The sequence below is a fragment of the Cnephaeus nilssonii genome, assembly GCF_951640355.1.
Source record: "Cnephaeus nilssonii genome assembly, chromosome: 8".
Taxonomy (NCBI): Eukaryota; Metazoa; Chordata; class Mammalia; order Chiroptera; family Vespertilionidae; genus Cnephaeus; species Cnephaeus nilssonii.
The window spans coordinates 16,030,108-16,047,221 of NC_137079.1; the positions used below are offsets into that span (position 1 = coordinate 16,030,108).

Consider the following 17,114-nt stretch of genomic DNA (forward strand, 5'->3'; position numbering starts at 1 on the left):
CGGACTGAAGGGTCCTGGCTTGGATTCAGGTCAAGGTACATGCCCGGGTTTTGGGCTTGATCCCCAAAAGGTTCAGGAGGCAGCTGATCAATGATTCTCTCTCATCATTGATGTTTCTCTTTCTCTCCTTCTCCCTTCCTCTCTGAAATCAATAAAAATATGTTAAAAATAAAAGATAGTCAACATAATTCATCACCTCTCAAAGTCTCTTCCTGCCCTTAAAAAAAAAAAAAGAAAGAAAGAAAAAGCAGTTATTTTAATAAGGAGTTACCATTGGCCTCAAACTGTTCCAGAAGTTAAAACAGTACACAATGAAATGTATAAACAGTTTTTATTGAGATGTTTCCGCTCCTTTTTTTAAAAAAATCAGATTAATCAGTTTGCAAAGAGGTCAACAATTCCTGTAAGAAAAGAGAGTTCAAATTAGAGAATATGTGCTACGTAAAAACAAAGAGATGGTTGAGCTATACAGAAGTTGGAAGAAATCACAGGGAGCTATAAATTTCAGGAGTAATTCCAACTAACGCTGATAACGTCCCACAGCCCACCCCACAACAGGACTGAACTCCTTGTGGAAGTCCACCAAAAGCTGAAGTTCTTTTTCTTTTTAATTTTTTAAAACACAATCTATTTATTTAATTATTTTTTTAAAATCCTTACCTGAATATATTTTCCCATTGATATATATATATATATATATATATATATATATATATATATATATATATTTTTTAGAAAGAGTGGGAAGGGAGAGAAGAGGAAGAGGAGGAAAGAAAGAGAGAAAAAGTGAGAGAGAGAGAGAGAGAGAGAGAGAGAGAGAGAGAGAGAGAGAGAGGCATTGATGTGAGAGAGATACATCGATTGGTTTCCTCCTACATGTGTTCTGACCAGGCCCAGGGATCAAGCCTACAACTGAGATATGTGCCCTTGACTGGAAATCAAACTTGTGATTCTTCGGTCCACCGGCCCACACTCTAATCATTGAGTCAAACTGGCTAGGGCAAAAGCTGAATTTCTTGATTACTATTTCATGCAAGTTTCACTCCGGTTTGAATAACTAAAGATAGAACAGAATCTAAAGACAAAAGAATTCCTGACCATTCATTTGATATACATAATCGCATCTTTCTCTAGTTAACACTGCCTCCTTTCATCCACCTAGGATCTTCAGAAGGGTCATTCTGTAACTACCTCTCAAGAATCAAAGACACGTCCAGGCATACCTGTTCATCATAGGCTTCATTGACAAAAGTCTCACTGCTCATTAGATTCTCTTCTTCTTGGTCATGTTCTTGACGGCTGGTCAAATTTCTTGATGAGGCTGTACTATTTCTAGACATCAAAGAAACAAAGTCAAAAGAGTTGTTCCTTGAGATAGTAAGATGGAATTGGCAAATGTTTAGAAAGGGCCAACTTGTGCCCTAGTCAAGGTCATGTTTTAAGGAACTATGCAGTTTTAATTGTCTCTTTAGCAACACAAACAACCTAGAATGGGCAACTCTTGAGTCAATTATTATTTGTTACTAGGCATCCATTTAACTTCTGAAATGATACATCGACTCAGTTGAGGGGAACGAGGTAAAGGGAGTCAATGGGTACTGAATCCAAGGACAGGTAAGTGGCACCTGGACACAAGCGACAAGTTAATGTGGTGACAATCAGACCCCAATGGTAGGATCTCAGTCATTTTAATAGTAACCACTTAGCTATTAACTAACCAGTGCTACCTTGGGCAAAAGCAAATCGCTTCTCCTGGCCTTTTCTTCAGTCTGTAATGTGAAGGCTGGACAGAGATGTAACTTTTACAACTTTTGTCATCTCTATATTCCTTGATACATAGGCTGTTTAATGTCTACTTATCTAATCAGTTTCTTCAGTTACTATAGCTCCCTACTCTGAACCTTATTTTACCATCATTCCTACTCTAAATCGTGATTTTTTTTTATTGTCTAAAGTTTTACATATGTCTTCTTTTATCCCAATTGACCCCCACCCCCACCCCCAGCCATTCCCACCTCGGGCAAGCCCCCACCGCCCAAGTGTCTGTGTCCATTTAAATCGTGATTTTTGTTATTCTTGTTTGTTTCTTTAATCCAGTGATTCTCTAGCTCTTTGACAAAACAATGTTTTTGCTTTAAATCTTTCCTGAGTTTCTTTGCTTCACCTCCTGTTATGGGATGAGCGGTGTCTCTTCCAAATTCATATGGCAAAGTCATAAACTCCATTACCTTAGAATGTAGTCATATTTGCAAAGAAGAGTCTTTAAAGAAGTAATTATGTTAAAAGGAGGTCATTAGTTTGGGCCCTAATCTAATATGTCTGGTGTCCAAGAAGAGGAGATCAGGACACAGACATGCACAGAGGAAAGACCATGGCGGACACACAGCAGCCTGCATCTACAATTCAAGGAGAAACCAGCCCTCAGCCTCAGAAGAAACCAACCCCACTGAGCCATTGATTCCAGACTTCTAGCCTCCGAAACTGTGAGAAAACACATTTCTGTTGTTTAATACCCCCACTCTGTGGTATTTGTTATAGCAGCCCGAGCAAACTAATACACATCTCCTAACAAATTCTTCCTCCGAACAATCATTGGCACCAGCTCTGCCTTATTGGTGGGGAATCTCTTCACTTCATCCCTGAGATTGTGCCACTGACAACTGTTGAGGCAGATTTATCTGCCCCAGAAATCACTCAAGAAGATTGTCCCAATTATTATTTTTTTCAGGTCATCCAACAGAGGAGGCTGCTTCATCACCTCAAGCCTTTCTCAGAGGACAAATTTCTGGAGTGGACTCCTACCTCCAACCCCATTAATCTTATTTTAGAAGTGACTTCTTTGGAATAAAACTCTCCCATCAGGACATTAAGAGCTGCTCACCTTTTTAGTTCACGTTCTTTCCTGAAATACACAAATGCTCCCAGGGCTACCAGAACAACTGATAAGGTGATGGTTAAGCTGAGGGCGATGTAGCCCGGGCCAGGTCCATGCGCTGCTTCTTCACAGAAGTCTCCACCATATTCCACGGGACAGCTGCATTTTCTCAGCTCTCCTTCCATTGTGCAGGTTCCCCTCCCATTACAGAAGTCGCTGCTACAGGGCAGATGTTTTGCCCCCTGTGAGTCCTTGGGCTGAACAAGCTTCCCTCTTTCGTTGGTTTCTGAGGTCTTGCTTTCTCTATCAGGAATCGAGGGGATCAGTGTTTTTCTGACAGGATAATTCGTCCCCTCCGGACCCAGATATCTAGCGTTGGTGGGCTTGGTAGCCTGGAGAGTTTGGGCAGCTTTAGGAGTCACCCTTTTTCCAGCCTCTAGCTTTCCAAGTGTTGAATGGGTTTTATCTGGATAGGTACCTACAAAAACAGTAGGTAGGAGTATGGGTATATACACATATTTGTCTGTTAAGAAATATTTCAGAAGAACAAGAATTCTAAAGGACTAAACCAGATACGGTTGAATTTATAAAATCATAAATCACTACTATTACTTTGGGCCAAATAAAAAAATCTATTAGATTTCTGGTTTAGCTTTAAAACCAGGTGATGAGGGTGATAAACGTCTCACTCATTGACACTCCCCACCCAGAGTCACTGCCTACACAGGGCTTTCAGCAAAACCACCCTCATTGGCAAGACCATAGAATCAATTCTTGGAAAATCCATTGTCTTTCCTAGTTAAAAGAAGTGATAAGGGGTAATAATTTTCTTCCAGCCAGTCGGGTTTTAGAAGATGAGAATTTAAATTGAGAAGTAATGAGAACTGTTCCCTGTAAGATTCATTTTCCAAATATTTGTCTTTACTAGTTATGACCAGTTTCAGTACCAAGCCCACTGCCTCTTCAATTTTATAGCTTATCACTGGATATCACTGGAGCTGGAGCTATAGAATTGGAGGACGGCAGTTACAAGCAGAATTAGATATAGCTGCTCAGATGACTGGCCGTGAAAAGGCTGTTCCATGAAGGCACTATTTGGCACAGTATTTCTATAACAGCCATTCATGGTCATCATTAAAGTACTAGTATGGCAGCTTTATACACATTCTCTTGTATTCCTTAACACCTCTGTGAGGTAGAAAGTGCTATTTCCACAAAAAGGGGGAAACAAGACAAGACAAATAGTTTGCCTAACCAACTTCCCCTGGGCTATGCTTACCAAGTGATTGATCAAAAATGTACTGAGTCAAATCTAGGTTAAATGAGTGTTCTTTCAGGCAACATACAGTCTAGCCCTTCGGAGCTCACTATCACATTACCTGTTCTAAAATCAGTACAGAGGCACATCAGCTTTTCACAAGAGGTTCAAATCTATATCCAATTGCCCTATCGGAAGTATCCTATTGTTCAGTTTAAAGAGTGTACAGTGATAATGCGGTAATAATCTACACTAATAAAAGAGAAAGATGCAAATTGACCGTACCTTCATGATGCCCACAAGCCAATCAGGAGTGAGTATGCAAATTAACCAAAAAAGATGGTGGGTTGATTTGCATACACAGGCGCTGAGTGGCCAGGGGAGGGGCAGGACACTTGCATCATCACCATGGCAACAACACAGGCATTCCACACCACCCCAGCCGCTCTAGGAAGGCGGAAAGGTGGCTCTGGGCCAGAGTGAAGGCAGAAAGGTGGCTCCAGCTGGAGCTAAGGTGATGCCGGCAGCCAGGGGAAGGAAGGCCCATTCTTGCACGAATCTTCGTGCATCGGGCATCTAGTTTAGAGAATAAAAGCCTAAGGAATATTGAGGAATTAGATATTACTAAAAGTAAGCCAGTCATGGTGATGAATAGGAGCTACTCACAGCCCATTTCGTCAGATGCATCCAGACAGTCAGCACGACCATCACACACTTGATCCATGGAAATGCATTTCTGACCATCCTTACAGGCTTGTAATGGCACAGAGCATTGGATAGCTTCAATACATCTGTTTGTGTCAGCCAAATAGTAGCCACTGGAACATTTACATGTCTGTCCTTCAGGGTTTGGTAAACAAATGTGGCTACATCCTCCATTGTCTTTTGAGCAGCTGTTACTACCTGTGGATCCCCAAGCCCCCAAAATATATTGATTTAGATTTATTTTTCCAGAAGGATCTTCTGCAAATAGACTATCAGAGTTATAGGATCCAGATATTTTCCCCACAGGAGACATCTCATCAATTTAATTTCTTTTAGTCAACTATGTACCAAGTGATTGGTGATTCTTCTTCATGGATAAGAATGGCTCTAGAAACCTACGAGTTCAGACAACAGATGGGCTTAAGAAAAATTGAGGTAAACTCTGATTCATTCAAAACCCCATTGTGACTTCTCTTCTTCCCTCACACCAAGCACCCAAGATCGGAGCTAGAAGGGTCTTACAAATAAAGCCCTCTTTAGGTGAAAATATGGGGGCTATGGTTTCTATGATCCCTCTAAGAATAATAGAGAACAGATTGGTGGTTGCTAGAGGGTGTAGGGGGATTGGGGAGGGGAGAGAGAGAGAAAGAGAGAGAGAGAGAGAGAGAGAGAGAGAGAGAGAGAGAGAGAGAGAAGAGTCTGATTAAGTCAGCCATTTATAGCGTCCCATAATTCTTCAAAGCTTATATCTTATATCTAGACATGAGGTTTTACCTTTTAAGATATTCCAGGAATTGTGGAATAGGTATGCATGTAGTCTAGATAAAACCTACTTTAAGGGTGACAGAGACCCTCCTTCTGGTTCTCAGAATTAAGCAACAGATTATCATCACTTTTATGATGTGACCATTTATCACACTGAAGAATTCTAAAAGGTTCATCCTGCAAAGCCAAGACTTTAGAGTTTAAGCATGACTAATAGCGGCCAGAAAGGTTAGCTTTAGAAAACAAAGCAGTGGGGCAGCATTCTCTGAAGACTAATATGTATATCAATCATCCACGGTACTAGTAGGTATGATGAACTATTTGAGCTCACATTGTTGGGGTTAATCTCCACTAGGAACAGATTAATTCCTCTTACTACTTCAACTAAGCCCATCATCATCCTCCCCAAAAATTCAGGCAGGCACTCCATTTCTGTCCATAAGAAAGGTGGAGAAAAACATCTGAGCACCACCACCAGTTGATATTTCAAGGATTAGTTGACATCAAAGTAGATACAAATGACAATGAGTAGAATGAAAACACCCTCTACTTTAGAGCTAAAAGGGTTATTTTTATTATGCCATAGTTGTCATTAATCTACAATAATAGAACTGAAAATAGAACCCAAGTGTACCAAACTCCAGTCCAATACACTTACCACTACTATGTATCCTAGATAAGTAACTGAACTAGCTATATGCCATAACCAGACAGTATATAACTGCATAAAGATAAGCGAATTATGTATTTCTATAGGAATTTGCCAGAGAAATATTTTAATGAAAAATTCGAAGATATTTCAAGGTGATAATGTAGGAGGGAGCATCCCCTCCATGGGGAAATTCAGTAGACTTCAGTGCTGTTGTAATCATTGCAGTCACTTACCCTGTTGAGAAAGTTTACTGTAAACTTTTAAATCCACAATCTTCAGGTCTACTTGGAACCACCGGTTTTCTGCAAGTTCTGCCTTGCTGTACCAAACTTTAGTGATTTGGGCTGAAACAAAAGCCAGTGAACAATCCTTAACAAAAGTGAAATTTTAAGACAACTTTCTGGGCAAAGAATATTGCTCAATGTGAAAACTGTCACTTGTTTGCATAAACTCCAGTTGAGTAACAACAGCTTTACAGAAGAGGTATGTATTTTTTTAAATCATGTTTCTGGGAAGAAAATTCAGATAAATAAAAAACATTCTATGCCTTTCTCCAAAATAAAATCAGGTATTAATAAGCTATGTTGAGAACATTCATATATGCCCAGATATCTAAAGACAGGAAATTAGGATATATGATACTTAGATGCAGCCCATGCAATTGATGGATAATGATTTTAAACATTGTTCTAGAACATTTCTGAAAATGGCTTCTCTGCAACAAGAGTCACCAGGGGAATCTTAAAATAGAATGCAAGGTCTTCTCGCATACCTGATAAATTAACATCTCTGGGGTAGGATCTGACCATTTGTCTTTGAAATTCTGATGTGGCCAGCCCAACTGGTCAACGGACCAGAATTGGAAAATATAAAGAGACACATTATTTTAAACACATAAACTGTGCATTTTCCACAGTTTATGTGGAAACCTATATTAGCAAACCTATATTCCAGCCAGAAGTAATATATTAGAGCACTATGATTTACGACAATCTCTCTGAATATACTAGAAATACCTTGCAAGTGTAAGATGTTCTATATATCACCTAGTATTTTCATGTGTATTTAGTCAACTGAAACAGGTACTGTCTTCATTTTACAGGTAAGGTGTTATAGCTACTAGCTACTAACTGACGGAGCAGTTATACAACCTAGTTCCATTTTCTGGTCCAGTTCTCTCTCTACCGTAACAGGTGGCCGCCAAAGCAGAGAGCCTCATATAAGTGCCAGAAATCTCAGGCAGAACTGGACTACACAAAGAATAACCAAAAAAAGTTAAAGCTCCCTCAAGTCACAGAATCACTGTTACACATACATGTTATGTTAGGGATGTTGTTCGGCTATTCTTCCAAAAGAAGGACACCAGCAGAGATCAGTCCTAAGCAGTAGCAGATTCGCTTTAGATATCCAGGAGTAAATTCAGATCACAAAGACAATCAGATACAGAATTAAGACCTACCATCATCAATTGTTGTCCAGAACATCATGTTTTGGCCATATGTAAAGAGGTTAAGGCCCTGAATTCCTCTGCGGTCTACTCTGTATCTAGAGCCATCTTGTTGAATACTTTCTATGAGTCCTCTCCCTAGAAAGAGAGGTTCGATTTATTTTATTTAGCCCAAACAGCTGTGCTCTCTCCTTCAACTCTTTACATCTTGTCTTGCCTCCTCTCCAGGAGGAGACTCTCTTCATTCATTCGCTGAAGGTCAATTCTTCATTCATTCATTCTACTCTAACAATAATACACAAATATTTGCTCATGCATATTTTTTAAGTTCTCAATTTTATGCCTTCACAAAGGGGCTATTGCATGACTGTGGGCTGTTATATGCAACTCAGGATGGGGAATGATTGTATTTGTTTAGAAAGTGGTACAGAAAATATAAACTCAGACCTAAAAGCTATTTGAAGTTGTGCCTGAAGACCAGAACACTGAACATTTCTGCTTTACTCTGGCCAAGGTCCCTTAAACTCCCACTTAGGGTGAAGGTAATCATTACTTACCAGAATCAGCCCAGTATACTCGGGTCCCTGAATCTGAAAAGGTCAGGCCCACTGGGACCTGGGATTTCTGCCACAGCACCTTCCTCCCGATGCCATCCATGGAGGCACAGTCGATGCTGGAACTACGTCCACCACCATCCTGGGAACCCAGATCCACAAAACACATGATTGCAGTGGGTGGATGGAGCGCAACACAGGTTGGGTGGGACAGATTGTCGCTGAACAAGACAGTGGAATACTGGCCTTTGGATGAAGCTACATTGATATGCGGGTTTTCACTGTCAATCCAATATATGTTTCCACTCAACCAGTCCACAGCAAGGTCGATTATTGTCCCCTTCACAGATAAGATTTTCCTCCAAGAAAGCTTTCCAGATTCTTTGAGCCTCAGTAGCCTGATTTCACCATTATCCAACTCTGAAAGGTAGAGTGTCTTTTCCTGGACAAGGTAGTCCACTGATGCCAGCTGGTTCATATTGGTAAAGGGAAGTACCCTATGTTCTGGTAAAGTTGCTTGTCCTAATAAAGCTCCTAGATTTTTCAGATAAATCTATGGGGGAAAAAGTTAAGTGGATGGTACCAGTTGAGTCTAGTCTAATTCGTTACCTGGATTTTGTATTAATGTTAAATTCATATTAAATACTTAAATTCATATTTTCAAATATTCTATTTTCTAAAAGCAGACAGCAGTTATTTCCTGGAGCTTCAAGCACTTTAAATTCCTTGAATTTGGGTGTTTTGAAGATTTACTCCTCTGTTAAAGGCCCTCCCCTTTAAGTGAGCTTCGACTATTAAGATCTTAAGGAAGCTAAAATCTATCTTCCACTCCAAAATTTTTGTTTTGTTTTTTAAATGCCAAGTCCTCTAGATATTAGAAGTTAGGGGTGACTGGCTTGTCACTACCTTTTATCTCCTTATGGTTTAAGAAAAGTTCCCTCACAAAATGTATTTGCCCCCACCTCCAGGCTAGAATGGAGCCAACCTGTTTGTATTTGGAATCTACATCATTCATTATCCAGGTGCTTGGACAACTTAACAAAATTGTTTAAAACTAAATTAAACGAATCTCACTGTGTTCTGATGTACTAAGCATTTCCTAAAGGATTTTAAGTAGAACTTGTTCTTATTTCATAGCTACTTTATTTTGGTCATGATAGCTCCCAGCACACAGTGAATACTAAAATTTAAGTCATGTGTGAAGAATATTCCAAGGGAAAGAGCCCCTACTATTTATAACTGCACATGAAGAATTCAGATTACTCAGTCTGAAACAGAATGCAGCCCAAGCACAGACCCATGAAGACACCTGTGGACAATACCTGTATGATAACCGTGGGCAACACAAGGAACAGAAAGGCAGACTCCTTGACAGGGACACAGTTGATGCCATCATCTGCAAGCAGGAGTCCGACCGGGCAATGACATCTTCCCTTGGATCGTGGGCTCAGAAGGCACAAGTGAGAACACCCAGTGTCCAGACAAGGATTAGAAGACCTGGGCTGTAGGACTTCATGCATTATCTGGAAGAAAACAGCTAGATGTCACTATACATTATTGAATCCTTGAAAATAGCAGATGAATAAATCTTCCTTTTTAATCATTATAGATGGATGCCACTCCAGTTTGTACTTTGGGCAGTTCACACATGTAGCCTTTTCAGGGAGAATGAGGGGGACACTTTGAAGAGTACATTATAGACCTTGAGTCCATAAGGCTGTTCAATACGCTTGATGAGGACAGCCCTATTCTTGCCTGTCATCTTCTTCATACGCTGTACTGTTCTTATCTTTGTTTCAAACCAGAAGACTTCGTCCTCCAATACAGCGACTGAAAAGGGGCTCTTGATCTGTGTTAGCTGCAACATCTAAAATAGGGAAGGTGAGGTTTCTGGGATGAGTTTTACACAAGGCACATGACATTTCATACAAGTCTAATACCAAAACAACACTTACGCTAATCCCAGTGCCATCTAGATTGGCAGAGCCAATACAGTGAAATTTGTCATCAGACCAGAATATCTTCCAACTCAACTGGTCAAGAACTATGCTAGTTGGCCAGCCAAGACCTTTATTGATGAGTACTTTTCTCCTGCTACCATCCATTCCAGCTTGTTCTATGTGAGGTTCTCCTCCAATTTCAGACCAGTACATTAACCTATGTGAATAAAAGTCAGCTTTGGGATAAAGTATTACCTCAGAGAAAATAACATCAATTCATCCCTTAAAACAGTGATTTGAAGCCAAATTAATTTTTCTTTAAATGTAAACTTGGTCTATTCCTTAAGCAAAATTATGAAGTAGTGATAGGTTTTCTTGATATTTTATGGTGATGATTTAGTCATCATTTGTGGGGAAAATATCATGATAGTTGAGTAAGAAGGCTAGGAATACATTAGTCCCTAAGCCATGGAAAAATATTCAGGAAACCTGACAGTCTTTTGTGGGCTGGAAAGTATGCTAGCTCCATGGGCAGACATGTGCTGCAGACCTTATTCTTAGCCACAAGCCATTAACTACATCAAAACTACCTTCATTTTGCTGAGGACCATATTAACAGATTCCTGGATGAAGGTATTGAAAAGGTGAGAAAAACAGGAAGGATACCCAATCTGGGTTCCCTTTGAATCCTGAGTTTTGGTCTGTCTTATTTTTTATTTTTATTTTTTTTTAAATATTTTTATTGACTTCAGAGAGGAAGGGAGAGGGAGAGAGAAAAATCAATGATGAGCCCTAGCTGGTTTGGCTCAGTTGATAGAGCATCAGGATCCTGGGTCAATTCTGGTCAAGAGCATGTACCTCGATTGCAGGCTCAATCCCCAGCCATGGTGAGGCTTCATGTGGCAATCAATTGATGTGTCTCTCTCACATCAATGTTTCTCTCTCTCTGTCTCCCTCCTTTCCACTCTCTAAAAATCAATGGGAAAATATCCTCAGGGAAGGATTAACAAAACAAAACAAAAAAGAAACATCAATGATGAGAGATAATTATTGATTGGCTGCCTCCTGCATGTCCCCTACTGGTGATCAAACCTGCAATCTGGGCATATGCCCTGACAGGGAATTGAACTGTGATCTCTTGGTTCATAGATCAACACTCAACCACTGAGCCACACCAGCCAGTCTATTTTTCATTATATACTAGTATATATATATATAATAAATGGCATGCCATGTTAGAGGCCCAATGCACAAAATCCATGCATGGGTAGGGTTCCTAGGCCTGGCCAGCGATCAGGGCCGATCAGGGCCTTCTGGCTGCCAGCTGTGGCCTTCCTTCCCTGGCTGCCAGCTGCCGGCCGGGGCATTCGTTCATTCCGCATTGCTCCCTGGTGGTCAGTGCACATCATAGTGAGCAATCGAACTCCTGGTCTCCGGTCGAACTCCCAAGGGGACACTTTGCATATTAATCATATATATATATATAGTATATATATGCACACTAGAGGCCCGGTGCATGAAATTTGTGCAGGGGGGGGTGTCCCTCAGCACAGCCTGCACCCTCTCCAATCTGGGATCCCTCGGGGGATGTCTGACTGCCGGTTTAGGCCCAATCCTGCAGGCAGTCAAACATCCCTCTCACAATCTGGGACCGCTGGCTCCTAACTGCTTGCCTGTCTGCCTGATCACCCCTAACCGCCTCTGCCTGCCTTCCTGATCGCCCCCAACTGCCCTCCCCTGCCAGCCTGAACTTGCCCCTAACTGCTTGCTCCCCCGCGCTGGCCTGATCGCCCCTAATTGCCTCTGCTTCAGCCCCTGCCACCGTGGCTTTGTCCAGAAGGAAGTTGGACATCCAGAAAATGTCTGGTTGATCCAGTCTAATTAGCATATTACCCTTTTATTAGTATAGATAGCCATCCCAATGAGGACTTGGCTCTGCCTAGTAGGAAATGTATCTAAGTTACTGGAGAAAGGACACTAGATGATGAACTCAGGTTTAATTCCAAGACACAATTATCCTGCCCCAACCCCAAGCACATTATTGTAAATTAAATACTATCTCTAGTTCCATTCTCCCTCCCCCTGCAAATATAGAGCCATAAAAATTCTCTACTCAGAGGTATATTTGCTTATTTTGGCAAAAGAAAGTATAGGTGGGCTACCAAGTGAGCAACTTTCAGCTCACTTTACTGAGATAAAGGACTCTCTCCAGAAGCTTTCAAAATTACTATGTGTGTGGTTGATCTAAATCACCATCCTATCTAATAAAGGGGTAATATGCAAATTAACTGCCACTCTGTCACAAAGATGGCAGCACCCATAGCCACAAGATGGTGGTTTCCAGTCCTCTCAGCCCCACCAGAGTCCCCCAGTCCCGGAGAGGCGGCCACTGAGAGCGGGCAGCGTGAGTGGCCTGGCAGAATGCTTGCTTCGTCGCCTCGGCAATGAGGCAACCGTTTCACCCCAGCCACGGATGGGCCTCTGGGCTGCAGAGAGCTTCTGGGCAGTGGGCACGGAGCGGCCAGGCCCTGCAGAGAGCTACTGGCGCAGGGATTCATGCGCAGGGCTACTAGTAGAATATAAAGTCAGATAAGGTTTCTTCAATTCACTTGTTCTGTGGTGAGTGAACACCACCAAAGAAGAACTAAGGAGGAATAACACACTTAAAGAACTTGACCAGACACTGTTATGCCTGGACTCACCCATTTAAGGGATCTAAAGCCAAAGACTGTGGCTGATTTAAGTTATCATCCAGGACAATCGTGTATTCAGGTTTTCCTCGCCACACAGCAGTCAACTGAATTGCCAAAATCTGGCCAGCTGTGCCATCTGTCCAGTAGAGATTCCTCCCAATCCAATCGACCACCATACAGTCTGCCTTTATTCCTGAAGAGAGGAAACCATTCAACATGTGTACTTAGGTTAAATTATAGTTCTTACTAGCTTTCAGCTCATAGGCATCAGACTAGCATGCCATGTTCATTCATTTTTCAACTGGCATATGCATTTCCATCAAAGCAGTCTTCTTTAAAATGCTCCAAAGTACCATTTGTAGAGGAAGATGACCATTGTTCAGATTGGTCACTGGCTGATAGTGTGGCTTACTCCCCTGTCTACTGAGATGACAATGCATCTTTCCATTTCAATCAACTAGCAAGCCTTGACCCCTTTTAATTGAGGAGATATAATTAAGCCAATGTTTAGAACGTTAATGGCCACTCATTTCGTTTTCCATGCCATGTGTATGTAGTAAGGAAAAGGAATATACCTTTTACTACAGTCCCTTTCTTCTTTGTGTCCATGGTTATCCACTTAATACTTTCTGCACCAAGCTCTGTCCAGAAGACTTTCTGATCCAGTAAGTCATAGTCAATAGAGAAAATAACCAGATTCTTGTCTGTAGCTGCCAGAATATCTTCTTTCAAGCTCCTTAATCCATAGAGAAGCAGGTTACACTGAATGGCCACAAGCAGGATCGGTTCAGTACCTGTTGAATAAGAACTGCTTTCAGTATGGTTTTAAGGAGTTGGAACAGTAAACCCCAGCACTGGCTAAGGAATCAGAGGACAAAGTAGTCTTTGCCTTCTCATCGCCAGGGCTGTGACACCAGCTATCTGGTATCTAAGTAGCTCTTCCCTTGATGTAATGGTTAAGCTGATACCCACATTTGAAGATACTTGGAATAAAGGTGTGGTTAGCTTAAGTTGAAAATCATATTTCTAACTAAATATTTGGGGGTAGGTGGGCAGGAAAAAAGTGTTTGTTAGGACTTCAGACACTTATTCTACCTTCAGGTAAGGCTGACCTTTGTACAAGGACACAGTTATGGTTTTGTTATAATAATGCCTTATTAGTAGACTCTTTCAAACTCAAATTCAGTCTGAAATATGAGGTTTAAAAAAGAGTGTTTTGAAATTCTGCTAATTTTGTTCTAAAGACAGACAAAGCTGCCAGGAGCATTTGAGACCTGAGGAGGAGATTTGTATTGGTATTCCTGGAAGATTTAGGACCTTGAAGCTGTGACCCAGCCTAGGAGATATTCCCAGCTCCAGTTAACCTGTTGCTTTACAGGTGTGGCCATCAGGCTCCAGCAAGTAGCCAGGGTGACAGGTACAGCGGTAGGAGCCCTCGGTATTGATACAGGTCTGACTGCAAGGCCGACCAGCCAACCTCCGGCACTCATCCACATCCTCACAGCTTCCGCCACTGCTCTTCAGCTCGAAGCCTTGCTCACAAGCACATATCTGAAAGAGGTTGATGAAAGCATTAAGACTTTCCGAAGACAGTACAACATTGATTAAAAAAGGCTTCGATCTTGCTATAAAAATCACATGGCAATACATTCAATGTCAGCAACTCAAATGGTTCTTAGGACCAACTTTATTTTGGTTTTTTGTGTGTGGGTTTTTTAAAAATATATTTTATTGATTTTTTTACAGAGAGGAAGGGAGAGGGATAGAGAGTTAGAAATATCGATGAGAGAGAAACATCCATCAGCTGCCTCCTGCACACTCTCCACTGGGGATGTACCCGCAACCAAGGTACATGCCCTTGACTGGAATCGAACCCGGGACCCTTCAGTCCGCAGGCCGACGCTCTATCCACTGAGCCAAACCGGTCACAGCTTTTGTGGGTTTTTTTAAATATATATTTTATTGATTCTTTACAGAGAGGAAGGAAGAGGGATAGAAAGTTAGGAACATTGATGAGAGAGAAACATCGATCAGCTGCCTCCTGCACACTCCCCACTGGGGATGTGCCCGCAACCAAGGTACATGCCCTTGACCAGAATTGAACCTGGGACCTTTAAGTCCGCAGGCCAACGCTCTATTCACTGAGCCAAACTGGTTAGGGCAGGACCAACTTTATTTTGAATACAGTCACTCTCTTCTTCCTATCAGCCCTGCCACACACCTCACACCCTTGCCACCACCACGGGTCCTGAGCTAACAAGGTGTCCAAGTTCAGCACAGAACACCTAGACCCCCAGCACAATCAGAAAGTGAAGAGGCATGCAGACCTAACTGAACTGGCTGCCTCCCAATAGAGGTGCTACCATGACCAGGCACGAGAACTCCGCTTTCTTCTACTTGCCCATCAGAACCAAGGTCACTATGTTCAGCCAACTAATAATGCTAGACGAGAGCATAGGCAGTTCTTAACTTGAGGGCAGGTCACATTCCATCTGGCTCACATGGAAAGGACTTCTGTATGGGTAGGTACTCCCTTTCCCCAGCTGCAGCATGAGGGATGGTTACTTGGTTCTTGGGACAACCACAAAAACGTCTTGCTTAGCCCTAAGTGTGGCCCCCAGCTCACAGCTGGGGTGGGAAGGACCGTGGTGGTAGAGTTTGGGGAGGCTGGCTGGTAGGGTTGCAGAAATCACCAGACAGGAAAGGAAGGAGACGGGACTCACCAGGAGTCCAGAATAGCTCAGACACAGGGACACTGGTGAGTGGGTGCCGGGGTTCTTTTCCCAGCCTTACAAAGGGTTCAGCATTCTGGAGAAAGGGGCTGCGCATAGATGATTAAGGAGTCCGGAGACGAAAGATAATTTTGAAAGACGTTGGGGGTCAGAGGAGCTTCAGCTGAAGGAACTAAAGACTCTCCTCCTTCACTCAGGACCCTGCTTTTATTAACATGATTTATCCTAAGGCAAGGTGGAGATAATACACTTCAAAGGGTAAGGTATCAAAGGATATTGAAGCATTGTCAGTTTGGGGAATAGCGTACAGCTGTTCAGGTGTTTGGCCAACAGGAGGCAATAAAATGCCCTGAGCTGTCTGGCAGTTAACAATCCTATTCAGGTTTGGGGGAAGTGCCGTTTAGCTGTTTCCAACAGGTAAACTACATATGTGGCTCACCCTCGTTGAGCCCCCGAAGTCCCATCAACCTTTTGACGGAACTCTTGTAATTATTACATGCTGGAATTGGTTTCCGGCAAGTGGGTCAGCACAGCTCTGCCACTAAGACTGTGAGCTTACGGAGCAGTCAGGGACGGCCTTCCCTAGACCAGGTTTGGAGCTGCTGGGAACATAACTGGTGCACTCACAGGGCCTCGGGGGGACGGGTAGCAGGTGTGGGAACACTGTGCTTGGCTGCATGCTGACGCCGAGCACTGTCCACCTTCGTCCGAGCCGTCGGCACAGTCCTCCTTCCCATCACACACCAGGCTGAGGTTGAGGCAGGCAGAGGAGCGGCACTGGAACGCAGAACTCCCGCACTTCTCGGGGGCGCCTGCAGAGGACGATGCCCTGCCCTTATGGTCAAACCCCCACACACCCACCCTCCCCTGGCCATGCTTCCCTCCATTCTGGGGAAGGAAGGGTTTCGGGTCCTGCAGCAGGGGCTGGCTGAGCTGCTGTCTCACACCAGCACAAGCAGCTGCCCTCTGCCTCGTACTTACACCCAGCCTCGTCACTGCCGTCCCTGCAGTCACGCTGCCCGTCACAGTGCCAGGAGTCCGGCACACACTGGTCGGCACTGGCACAGGACCACTGCCTGGAGCCGCACCGCAGCTCCTCGGGGTGGCAGTTCTGTGAAGACAGAGGGGGATGCAGTGACACTGGCAATCAGCACCCTGGAAGGGGTTCTCGGAGGAAGACACCTGCGTTTAGGACAATCCTCAAGGCCCTTCTGCAACAAGGCTGGGCAGAGCCTACACACTCGGTGACACGGATTAGGAGAAACTCCGGCTGGAGGTTAGGCGAGGAGCTCACAAATATGAGTGGGAAGTGGGAAGAAATGTCTGTTTTGTCAAATTAGAAAGTCTTCATTCAAGAGGCATCAGCAAAAGAGTCGCTCTAGGAGCTCTCCCCCGGGATTCCTCCCACCGTGCCTAACGCACACCCCAGCTCGCTGATCGCTGTTTTGCACCTAATTGACTTGGATCCTCAGGGCTGGGGCAGGATGTGCAAG

The 17,114-nt window shown here is 43.0% G+C and overlaps 1 protein-coding gene across 1 annotated transcript in view; it reads right to left on the reverse strand.

Moving 5' to 3' along the window:
- Positions 1-371: 371 nt before the first annotated feature.
- Positions 372-17,114, reverse strand: part of LOC307104478 (low-density lipoprotein receptor-related protein 2-like) — a gene marked incomplete at both ends in the record, with an annotated part of 44,743 nt that continues 28,000 nt past the window's right edge. The window contains 15 exons of the mRNA XM_079779370.1: positions 372-401; positions 1,224-1,332; positions 2,882-3,353; positions 4,800-5,032; positions 6,485-6,599; positions 7,715-7,840; positions 8,260-8,809; positions 9,579-9,779; positions 9,959-10,123; positions 10,212-10,413; positions 12,899-13,082; positions 13,465-13,683; positions 14,254-14,440; positions 16,249-16,433; positions 16,603-16,732. Coding sequence (XP_079635496.1) covers positions 372-401; positions 1,224-1,332; positions 2,882-3,353; positions 4,800-5,032; positions 6,485-6,599; positions 7,715-7,840; positions 8,260-8,809; positions 9,579-9,779; positions 9,959-10,123; positions 10,212-10,413; positions 12,899-13,082; positions 13,465-13,683; positions 14,254-14,440; positions 16,249-16,433; positions 16,603-16,732 — 3,108 coding nt within the window. The remainder of the gene's footprint in view (positions 402-1,223; positions 1,333-2,881; positions 3,354-4,799; positions 5,033-6,484; positions 6,600-7,714; positions 7,841-8,259; positions 8,810-9,578; positions 9,780-9,958; positions 10,124-10,211; positions 10,414-12,898; positions 13,083-13,464; positions 13,684-14,253; positions 14,441-16,248; positions 16,434-16,602; positions 16,733-17,114) is intronic.